This window comes from Epinephelus lanceolatus, chromosome 24 (genome assembly GCF_041903045.1).
Source record: "Epinephelus lanceolatus isolate andai-2023 chromosome 24, ASM4190304v1, whole genome shotgun sequence".
Lineage (NCBI taxonomy): Eukaryota > Metazoa > Chordata > Actinopteri > Perciformes > Serranidae > Epinephelus > Epinephelus lanceolatus.
The window spans coordinates 18,163,768-18,175,893 of NC_135757.1; the positions used below are offsets into that span (position 1 = coordinate 18,163,768).

At 41.4% G+C, this 12,126-nt stretch overlaps 1 protein-coding gene across 20 annotated transcripts in view; it reads left to right on the forward strand.

The window, feature by feature from the left end:
* tns1a (tensin 1a) overlaps nt 1-12,126 on the forward strand; it is a 114,705-nt gene that overhangs the window by 25,777 nt on the left and 76,802 nt on the right. For all 20 annotated transcript variants that reach the window (XM_078165668.1, XM_033616165.2, XM_033616161.2 and 17 more), the window contains exons 2-3: nt 5,579-5,693; nt 11,292-11,329. In XM_078165668.1, coding sequence (XP_078021794.1) covers nt 5,579-5,693; nt 11,292-11,329 — 153 coding nt within the window. The remainder of the gene's footprint in view (nt 1-5,578; nt 5,694-11,291; nt 11,330-12,126) is intronic.

The window sequence follows — 12,126 nt, forward strand, 5'->3', positions numbered from 1 at the left end:
AACTTGAATCCCAGATGCTACATGGCAGCCGTCCAAGAACCATTTGCTCTCCTGTTGTGGCGATACTCACCGTGGGCCTGTATGCCAGGGTGTTCATGCTTATATTTGTATGTGCAAATTTGTGGTTGTATGTTTTTCTGCCCTTTTTTTCAAAGTCCCACCTCATCCATCATTGTTTGACAGGACACGTTGACCCCAGTTGCCGTGGCAGCCAGGTAACCATGGCTCCTGCCTGTGACACAGCTGGCTGCGTCTGATTGGTTTAGCCGGCGGCTTTCTGCCAGGTCATCTTTAACATCAGGGCTGTAGAGTGGCACCAAGGTGCTTCAACCGTTATTTATAAACCCGGGCAGGCCCACACTGCAAAAGATGTCCATCTTAGACAGTCATTCTGTCTCCCAAATTACAGTTATCCCAAAAATGTATGTATTCTTTTACAGTTACCCGCAATTTTTCATAGTTTTATATGTTTTTTTTCTTTACATTAGTTAATATTTGGAATAAAAATACTTTGAGATTAAATAAAATAGTTTTGAAAATATTTGCCTTGGAAACAAATGATGATTTCTTACTCCACTGGCAGATGTTTCTACTTTTCTTATGAAAAAAAAAATGAAATATTCATGAATACTAAATTAGGTTACATGCATAGAAGAGTCTTGTCAGGGCATGTTTGGCCAGTAGTAGCTGGGCTAAGACAGTAGTCAGTGGAAAACTGCTAATATGTCATATGTTGGCTTCACAGTCTCAATAATAGGAAAATGTAAAAAATCATATTTATATGTTATATGTCCTATCATTTTTCACATACTCCCCTTTTTGTTTTCCTTCTGCACTGTCTCGCATTGTCCTTTTTAATTTGTCCGTCTCAGCAGTCCTCCAATAATCATGATGGATATCAGTCAGCTCAGATTACATCCCTTCACTCTAATGAAACACTGTGAGGAAGAATCGTCTGCGGTCTGTCTGTGTTTAAACCTGAGTTGCTGTTCAACATATCAGCCAGCATCTTTGAGGAGAAGGATTCCAGTCTGGTTGTTAATTAAGTTTTTTACAGGCATTATCAGCAGCACGTGTGTAGCATACTGTTTATTTGACGCTACCTGTTGTAACATGCTGTGTCTGCCTCTGCGCAGCCAAGGTCAGCCATGATTCCTCTGTGGGGCTTATAGCGAGCGTGTCACAGTGTGACAAAAGCCATTAAGATTTAGGGAGATAGGGGAGCGAAAACGCTGAGAAATACACTTTTGTAAAAGCTTTGAGCCAAATTGACTGCGGCACACGGGGAGAGAGGAAAAAAAGGCCGGGGAGCTTCAGAAAGAAAGCAGGAAATGAGCTCAAAGACATGAAGCAAAGGATTACACAACTTAGCCTTGCTTTCATCTGTGAGCCTCATCACACCTGGAGTCCTTTGTAGTTGGAGTAGTTCTGATAGTGGCAGTAGTGATCAGAATTAGTTGTAGTAGTAGAGGAACTAGTCGTAGTAATTGCAGTGTAATTCTGAGAAAATATATGTGAACTTTTCTGAAAGAAAAAGAAGAGGGTTATGGGTCTTGCAAGCACACAGACAAGCTGATGCACCAGCCTAGTCACCACAAGAACAATGTTTCTGCAAACCACAGATGTTCTATACTTGTACGTTTCACATGTAGCATATCAATTGTGGTGACAGCGAGGTTATGGACCCAAAATGCAGACAGACCGAGGGAAAAGGGTTTAACAGTTTTATTGAGCCAGAATGATGCAGAGAACAAAGGAGATCCAGAGTCCAGGTGCAGAGTGGGATAACCAGGTGAGAGTGCTGGGCTGTGGGCTGCTGTGAGGCACGGAGGGAGACACTGGAAAAAAGGTAGGAGAACGAGGGTTAAACACTCGACAAGCAAAAAACACAATCAAACTTGCAAGATTACTCAAATCACTGGAGGAATAGAGGAGCCAAGATACCACTGCGTGCAGTCGCAAATACTATGGCACTGAGGCTAGAGTCGGTGGCAGTCTTAAAGCCCGTTGATTGCAGATGACTCTCAGGTGTGCACACTCAGCCTCAGTGCAGGGCGGGGGAGGGGAGAAGCCTCTGGAGACAGGTAAACACAGCAGCACACAACCCACATAGGAAGTAGACTCCGGAAATGTTCATAAAATAAAAGCCAAGAATCCATGCTCACCACAATCAATGTTTCTAAAGTGACGAATTTCTGATAATATGTATATGAGCTGGCTTTGTCATCAGGAAGTAGAGGAGATGGTGGATGGCATGATACCGAGTCGAGACCGTCTGGTTTTGGTTGAACAGTTATGGTTGAAAATGCCACCAATGTCTTGCTAAAAACACTCACTTAGTTGGCACAGTCACGGCTGGAAATGCCGCCAATGTCTTGTTTAAAAATACATGGTTTTGGTGGTACAGTCACAGCTGGGAATGCTGAAAATGTCTCGTTTAAAAGCACCCAGATTTGGTGGCACAGTCAAGGCTAGAAATACCACAAACGTTTCGCTAAAAAACACCCAGTTTGGTGGCACAGTCATGGCTAGAAATTCCACTAATGTCTCACTACATTACATCCAATTTTGGTGGCACAGTCATGGCTAGAAATGTCACCAACATCTCACTAAAAAACCCCAGTTTTGGTGGCACAGTCATGGCTAGAAATGCCACCAATGTCTCACTAAAATAACCCAGTTTTGGTAGCCTGAGTGTCAGACTGAAGCTCCCAGAACCTTCAGTCTGACATCGCCTCCATTGAAGGCGATTTACAAGGGGGAGGGAATTTGATTTTTCCCTAACTAATCAGTAGAGATCAACGACTCACCCAGAATCTGACGTCATTAGTATCCATGCCTCTGGGGTGCCGAAAACAAGCAAGCATTGCCCGTTTAAAATGTCTCCGTCGTCGTGCACGCCCAGCTGCATCGCCGTTAAATCCAGTTTAGCAGCTTCCTTAATTTGGTCCTCCATTAACGCGAGTAGTGGCAAAACACCTCAATAGCATCGTTAATGTGGTCTGTAGGATCTGAACACACGGTTTTGATGGCACATTCGCAACTGGAAATGCCACCAGTGTCTCATTAAAAAACACTCAGTTTAGTGGTAGAGTAATGGTTGGAAATGCTACAGATGTGTTAATAAAAGCACATGCTTTTGGTGCAACATTCACAGCTGGAAAGGCTGTTGATGTCTCACTAGAAACACTATTTTGTAGCTATACAAAAACACACATTATAACCACAACATTGTTGAAATGCAAAGAAACATAAAGCTTCATCGAACAAGTAACATACAACATACTTCAAAATGCAAAAGTACAAATATTTTTGCAATATTTTAGTTTGCAGAAATGTACAATGCCAGCATTCATTCTGGCATTTGGGTTGGATGCGTACAAAATCTCATCATACAGCCCAGTATGTCGGCCAAGCTGATTGGTTGATCCAACTTTCACTCAAGAATATTGACGCAGCTGGAAGAAAACGGCTCGTTTACATTGGGGTTTGATTTATTTCACACTTCAGCATGTAAAAGTGGATCTTAATGAGATTATTTTATTTGGGAAGCGAAGCAGCATTTACAAGACTTGTTTCCGTTTTAGTTGGGGATAATGTTAAACTGGAATCCGTCTCAGATGATTCAAAGGATTGGTTCCATTTGTGATAATTACTTCTGAAGGGACACATTCATTCATCTTCTTTAAGGTGATAGTTGGAACAAGGCATCTTTAAAATACTGTTTTCAATAAAGGGCGCCAAGGTTTACAGTCCAGCAGAGTCCAACCCAGACTGGCCCAGCTGCACAAATACACAAAGGAAATGACATCATCATTATGACTCACTAAGAGGGTTGTTCAGACAGAGGGATGGTGGGAAAAGAGGACACAGGAGAGGGGTATAGGGAGATTCAGCAGGGTGTTGGAAGGAGAGCAACTGTCATATGAAAAGAGCAGATCTTGGAATAGCTGCTTGTCCTTTTTCTGACGACTTTGACCTTCCCATTGGGAAAATGCTAACCCAGACAGCCTTGTATTATATAATAAAACCAGATTAAACCACACGTAATCTGTACCTCACCACTCAGACCTCAAACTGTTTCATAAATAACTGAAAAGATGACTTTTTTAGCAATTTGATGACGCTCTTAAGCATTCAGTGTCAGGTTGAGCTGCTTTAGGGTTAAGGCACCTTCAAAGGGAATTCTAGTGACCCAGTTACAGTATTCGTGGCTGCATTTTGTATGCTCCTGGTTAAACTAATCAAATCAACAGTGAGTAATGTGCAGCTGCTTGGAAGGAAAATCATATTTTAATATAGCGATGCTTTGAAAGTGTTGGAAATGTCACTACATGTCAGGAATGAATTAGATAAGTCATGGAATTCATTTTGCAAAGGTCTTTGGGGTTCCTCCTCGTTGTTATCCTGCCAATGAGTGACATGCATACATCAAACGCACCTTCGTCATCTGTATTCCTCTGCTTTTAGGGTACAAAAATCACGTGCACTATTTATTCCTCACTGCTCTGCTCAGGTCTTGGTGCAGTTTCTAGAGCTACTGTGTCCTCAGGCTGCTCAGAGAAATGTTCCAGCACCCCGAACACACACACACACACACACACACACACACACACATATGCGTACAGTAGAATATGAACACACACATACACAAATGTATACACACACAGGCGTACATCATTCCTAGAGTTCTGAGGTTGTTGGCTGCTGTGAGGCTTTTTTTTTCCTCTCCCTCTCTCCTCTTCATCATTAATTAGTCATTTAATTAGAAAACTTCAAAGTGAAAACATCCTCTGCTGGTGGGCGGATTGTGTCAGTGTGTGTGCATGTTGATGCAACACTGTGGCACAAAATAATGTCAGTTATGAAAGTGTATCTTCTTAGTCTTTGATAGGCTAAATAAAAATAAATAAACAAAACACATATTTTATGGTGGAAAAACTTGCTTTAGATGGGCTGAAGCATGGCTGCAATTAATAGTTATGAATTCATGAAACTGTAAATTATTTCTTTGATCAATAAGCTCATCATTTAGTCTATAAAATGTCAGAAAATGGTTAAGAGATGGTTATTTTAGCCATTTTTTTGCTGAATCAACAATTTCAAAACCAAAGATATTCACTTCACAAACATAAAACAGAGAAATGCAAAAACTTAAATTTGTGAACTAGGACCAGTGAATGTTTGGCATTTTCCTAAATAAATGACTTAAATTCTAAGTATTTTACCCTAAAGAAAGTACGTGCCCTCTAAAAAACTTGATAAATTGTAAGGAGACACTTGTATCTGTTCAGGGATCAACTTATTTTTATTCCAGTTCAAGTAGTCTGTGAGTAATAGAAGGTTTTCTCACATGTGAAGAAAGAAATCATCTGAGCCAATGTGGGAAAAAAAGAAAATCATTCAATCTAACAAAGACACAAGTGAACCGGTCAGACTGAGATCAAACCCCTGACACACCGCCATAGACGAATATATCATTGCTGAATACCAAATGTGTTTCTATTGGCTATGAAACCGCTGGCGCCAATTCAACTGACTCCCTCCTGATTTCTCTTCCTTCCTCCTCTTCCCACAGCCCGACGAGCTGGAGGGCGTCCACACACACACCTTCAAGCTGAAGCCATTTAAGAAGGCCAAGAGCTGTGATATATGCAAGCAGGCCATCACCAAGGAGGGCCTCATCTGCAAAGGTGAGTGTCAGGGAACTTTGACGGGAGATCAGAATGAGTGGTTTAAGACCAGACGATTCATTCATGAATAAGTTCTCATGAATCCTGTGTAGGATCACTGGGGTCTATCCTAGCATGGGAAGCAATCATAGCCATTCTGAACCACTGAAGAGACAAAAAAAGTGAATTAGACTTTATTTTTCTGCTGCAACTCCCCCAGACTGGCTCTTGACCAAAGCATGCTATGTATGCTACTCATGAAACTGATGAAACCCATGTGTTTAATTAACTGATTCAAATAGGCTACTCTGTAAATTGTCAGAAAAGAGAAGAAAATGTGCATCACATATCTTAAAGCATAAGGTGAGGTCTTTAAATTGCTTGTTTTGTCCAACCAACAGCCCAAAGTCCCAAGACATTCAGTTCACAGTGATTAAAAAATGTGTCTAGCAGCTGTTATTGCTGTACTCTCCACATTTGTCTCTGTCTGCCTCGGCTGTGCATCCATCTCCTGTGTTTTGCTTGGCTATATAATTGTTTGAACTTAACTGTGTATCCAATATACGTATATGTACGCTCTTAGAAATAAGGGGTCCTGAAGGGCTGAGGTTCCACCCAGAACCATTTGCTGCTGTAGGTGGTTCCTTTGGCCCCAGGCTAACGTGTCAACTAAAACCATGATTCTCGGGAGAGAGATCTATGGGTATTGTAGTCAATTACTATTTTTAGAGACCCCCTAGGTGGGTTCTAGATGTAACCCTTGGAAATTAAAGGGTTTTGGTAGAATCCCTTGGGTGGGTTCTTCAAAGCACCCCTAGAAGGTGGAAGGATTGTGGATACAACCTCCAGAGATGATTCTGGGTGGAACCATGACACCATGGAAGGGTTCTCAGTAAAACTTCCGCCTTTTCCACCAGATTAGCTCTGTTTCTTGAGCGGGTTTCGTTCAGATTCTTGGAACCTTTGTGCTATCTAGTGAACTCAACCACGTTTCCACCATTTTTGAGTGGAACCACTGGAATCAAGGATCTGTCTATTGATAATGAGGAAACCTTGCAGATTATTATGTGCAAGACTCCATCCTTTCTTTCCAATCAGTAGAATATGACACGCCCATTGACGTTGTCATGGTTCGCACTTAAGGTCAAGAAAAATCTGTGACTTTTTTGTTTCCTGCTGGGGACCAAACCAAATAATGTTTGGTGAAAAAGCTCAGAATAGTTCAAAATTTGGTGCTGCAACCGCTACGCAACCCATTCCATGATGGTGGAAAAGGGATAATTGAGGGTTCTAAGTGTAACCTTTCACAGTTGGTTCGAGGTATAACCCTTTATGTTTGTTTCTAGGAAGAACCCTCTGAAAGGGTTTCAGGTGGAACCTTTATAAAAGTGAATTTTCAGCAAAAACCTTTTTTTTGAAGTGCTGTTTCCTGCTGTAGAATGAGTGACTGATGGACAGCTACTTGACAGAGACAGCAAACTAGCTTGACGACATGACCAAAAGCAAGTACGACGCTGAATATTTTGAAATGTGTTGACCTTGAACTAATGACTAAGGAGAAATCTGGACCCCATGGCTGGACCAGTTGGGAACCACTGTCACAGAGGAACAACCCGTAGAACCCTCTCTGGTTCTAGTTAGTCTCTTTATTTCTCAGAGTGTATAAAGGCATGTGTCTGCTGTTTCAGCGTTGGTTTCTCTCCTGTCTTCCTCCCTCCCATTAAGCCCCTGCCTCCCCGTCTTCCTCCACAATCCAGTCACATGTTTTCGATTCTAATTTTAGAAGAACTAAAGGTTTTATTGTCACTCCAAGAAAAGTCCAGGGGAAATTATCGTGAGAGGACCCCAGGCAGCCTCACAGTTTCTCTTTCTTACTTGTCTCCCTCCCTCCATCTCTCTCACACACTTTTGCTCACTCTCCCTTTCTCTTTTTTGAACTACAAACACTGCGTCTTTAGCAGAAGCCAAGTTGACACTCAGAAGCCCGGCGGTAGGAGAGCGGGCCTGTATAGGGCTTTGGCTGAGGATTTGCTGTTAAAATTAGCATGGCTGCTGCTGTTGCTGCATTAGCCTAGATAAGAGGGAAAAAAGGGAAAGTGGGGTGAGGGGTAGGGGGGGGGGTAGAGCGAGGCAGGATAAAGACAGAGAAATTGGGGTATGGAGGGATTGGGAGATAGACATGGAAAACAAAGGAAAAAGAGTGCAAAGGGGAGCACAGGAGAATTACTTTCCCTTTCATCCCTCTTTTGTTCATTCATCCTCTATGTTAAAATACAGTAGACTGCAATAAGCTTTCCTTGCCAAATGGTAAAGCTTAAAGTCATCCAGCTAAAAGCCCCAAACTGCCTTCTGAAGCCTAACAGCAGCTTTATGTGCACAAACTTGGTTTAATCAGCAAAAAATTGTCTTCTTGTGCTATTAAATGTGAGCTTCTTACTGAGCTGTATGTTCACAAGCAAAACACCTGGACACATGTTAATCTGAGCATCCATCCTGCCCTTTACAGTTAGTACGATGTGTTGTTAGGTGCCCCAGTAAAAAGGTCACATTGCTAAAGGGTTTGTGGCTGAGACATAAGATGTGACAATAAGACAATGTGCTGTGCACTCTTCCAGATGTGTGCATGTGTTCTTCAGGATGAACATGCTCTAACTGGCTAAGATTGTGTTGTGTGATTTAATGTTTGTGCACTTAACACCTTAAAGGAATATTTCAACATTATGGTAAAGACTAGCAACTGTAGGCAACTCTTTCTTCTCCCAGCCAAGCATATTACAGTTGTTTTTAAACTACTGTTTTTGTATGGTTTAAACAACTGAGATATAACGTGTTAATCAGTGAGCTTTTTTGGCGCTAGTAGGCAGATTTTGTTACATTCGGACAGAGCCATATTAGATGCTAATCAGTCTCATGCCTCGTTTCCACTTTGACATGTGTACGGAGACGAGGGAACCAGACATCCATTCATTCCTGTGAGAATCTCCATGATATCCAATGTGCCTGCGAAACTCCTCCCCTCCATAATATTTCGGTCCGGAATTTGCCTCGAGTACGTGAAAAAAATTGAACTTTTGCGGTAGATTACAGAGACCGTATGACAGTGTGCTAGCTTAGCTAACACGTTGCTAAATTGCTAATTTCTTCAATTCAGTAGCCCGTGTTGATTGTCAAGTGAGTTTGTATGATTAAAAAGAATGTGTTTATGTGGTTTTAACACACTGTGAATCTGAGTAATGTTATTCTGATAAAATATGGTTCTACGTTATACACAGTTGGATCGTCAGTCTAACCCATTCAGCTGTTTATATGTCTTCTTAATTAAATATTTCACAAAACATGCCAGGTACCTGGCAGGTCCTGTTTTTGTCCCAGTAATCTTGCTATGAACTACTGGACAGTGAAAAATAGACTAAATTAGCCTCCCCCATGTCTACAGTTAGTTTTTATCTGGTTTCTATCCATCTGTAAAGAAATGCACTAGAGGCATCATCCGTATATTTACGGATCTACGGATATACGTGTGGAAACAAGGCATCAGTGCTAAGCTAGACTAACTGGCTGCCGGCTGTATATTTAATGAATAGATAAGAAAGTGGTAGCACAGCATGTTGCTCAAAGAAAATTTTGGGATAATACGTTTCTGCAAACCATGGATACTTAACATTTGTACATTTCATTTGCATCATATCAACATTTCTAAAGTGACGTAGTATATATATTTATGGGGAAATGAAGGGGATGATGGATAGTGTAACACTTAGGTGAGACAGCTGCCAAGCTGCGGACACCATTACAGACCAACAAAACTGACTGTTTTTAACCAAGACAGAATTTCCAGCGATGATTGTGCCATCACAACCAGGAGATATTTTGCAAGACACTGGCAACATTTCAACCAGCAAATGTGCCACTGAAACCTGGTGCTTTTTAGCAAGTTATCAACAAATATTCCAGCAACGATTGTGCCACTGAAACTGAAAATCCATGCTTTGCAGAAATGCCTCAAAGCAAAGGCTCCATTTACTCTGGCAATAGGTTGGGTATCAATAATCTCATCTAAATTTCCTGCCAGAAAGTGTCCCAAAATGTGACACCATTCCTTTAAACCTTTTCTTCATTTGATCGTCACAGTGTCAGTCAAGCCTGCCAAAGTTAGCTCAGAGCTTTGTTTGCTTCCCTCCGATACACAGTCACCTTCAAGGGATCAGACATGTCAAATATATTCACACACGCGTCATGTCTGTAGTTTATTTACTTGGTCTTTGCATGTGTTCCTTTGCTCTTCTCTGAGATGAGGCACTGTGAGCATAGACGTGTACCTCCTGTGGATAAGTGGCACTCATTAGGAGTGTATAAAAACCACATGATGATGATGATAATTGCCTCTGGTGCCTGCATGGAAAATTTAAGGCAACTTATAAGGAAACATCAGCAGTTATTTGCACAAACAGAGAGGAACCAAAGAATAGCACTGTGCTCAAGTCAGGTTTTAAGGATTTTATAGTTTGCTTTAATTCTGGACACCTCAGATGTTTATCGGTTATTTCTTTCTTTACACTGTCTTCTTTTCCTGCTTATCTTTCAAGAATTGTAGCATTTACAAAGCTTTATATGCTGCAGTTTTGCATCTTGTTTAGGGTTTTCACTGACATGACAGGAAATGGCAGCTTGTTATTGCTGGAATACCAGGCATTGAAATAATACTTTAAGTAGACAGCTGCTTCTCTAATTGGATGGACAAATATTCACTTACCATCTCCAACTAATTACCAATCAGCGCTCCACACACAAACTGACCAAGTAATCCATTTATCACCATTACACAGGTTTACCTCAATTAACCAAAGTGTGTTTTTCTAACAGACCACCCAGAACATTCCAACACCTAGCACTTATTTGCCGTCATCTCTGCTCACACATCAGAAACACTCACACCACCTGGGGACCACCTACAGCGAGGCTGCAGGTGTCGGGGTCAAGGGTCATACCTGCCCCGACATCAAAACATGGCAGTTTCATGACTGGAGATCGACATACTCTCACTGTCTGTTTCTCTTGGTGACATATATATTTAACTTTTCTAATGTATATTTAAACCTCTTTAAGGAAGCAATCAATCATACTTTGGCTAACTGTACCTGCTTTGTAATATTTTACCATTTGAACACCTCTATGTAAAGGTCCTAAGTCAAGGTCAAGCAACTGAATTAAAAAAGTCAAATCCAAACAAATGGATGGATGGATGTTTGCTTTATGTTGCCACTTGGGGGCAGCACCACAGCATGCGTCAGGATGAGAGCCGACCTTGTTGCAGTTTGCTTTTCAGCAGCAGTCATTCTTCAGTAAAAGGTTGGATGCATGACATTTTAAACGTAACACTGCAATTCTACCACGCTGGAGAGCAGCACACCTGCTGCTTTGAGATTTATTCTCTGATCTGTTTAGAAAGAAACATCAAGGGTTTTTCTTTTCATAAAACTAACTGTTGTTTTTTTCTTGCTGAGCTCCTCATTCGCAAAATGGATGTTTACTCTGAGTGACATGTTTTGTTTTGTTTTTCATCCAGGTCTGCTGCTGCCTGTTAAATTTACAAACCTAACGTTGTGTCTTTTCTTTCAGCGTGCCGGTTGTCCTGCCATAAAAAATGTGAAGTGAAGGTAAGACACATTGAACATCATTTACTCCTTATTATTAGTGAGTTATGACTTAATATCATTACATATGCACAACTGCATACCAGCATGTGCCCACCAACACTCTAACATGCAATACATACTGAAATGAACACATGTATTCTCCACATTCAGACTGATACACACATACTTTAACATACTGTACAGATCACTATGTTGTCATATACACACACACACGCACAAACAGGACCTATTCATGCATTAAATGGAGGGATATCAGAGTGGGGTGGCTGCCTATGGACAGGCGCCCCAAACAGTTGGGGGTTCAATGCCTTGTTCAGGGGTGCCTCAGCAGTGCCCAGGGGGTGAGCTGACACCTCTCCAGCTACTTGAGGGGGACTTGATCCCGTTCCCAACCCAGGTCCCTATAGACTGTGCTACAAGGACCTATGGCCTATGACAGTGAGAGCACCCAGGGGAATATTCTTAGTATATGGATACATTTTCTGTTTCAGAGTTGAGAACACTACAGTAGGAAATCAAATATTCTGTGGGACCACAGAATCAGGCTCCCATTCATTGTCTATGCAGCAGCTCCACACTTTATACCCTATGACATCAAAAGTTTCAGACTCCTTCTCTGGTTTTGAGAGAGAGTAGATCATGTTCACAAATATTGATTGAACGTTCAAAAGGCCATGGGCATAACATATTAGAAATTTCTAATTTAGCCCTTTAACCTCTCTTTAATTTGGTACACATTCACGGAAAAGGAGCAGCCAGAAATGCATAGGAGAAAATGCAGGCTACCAAGCAAACTA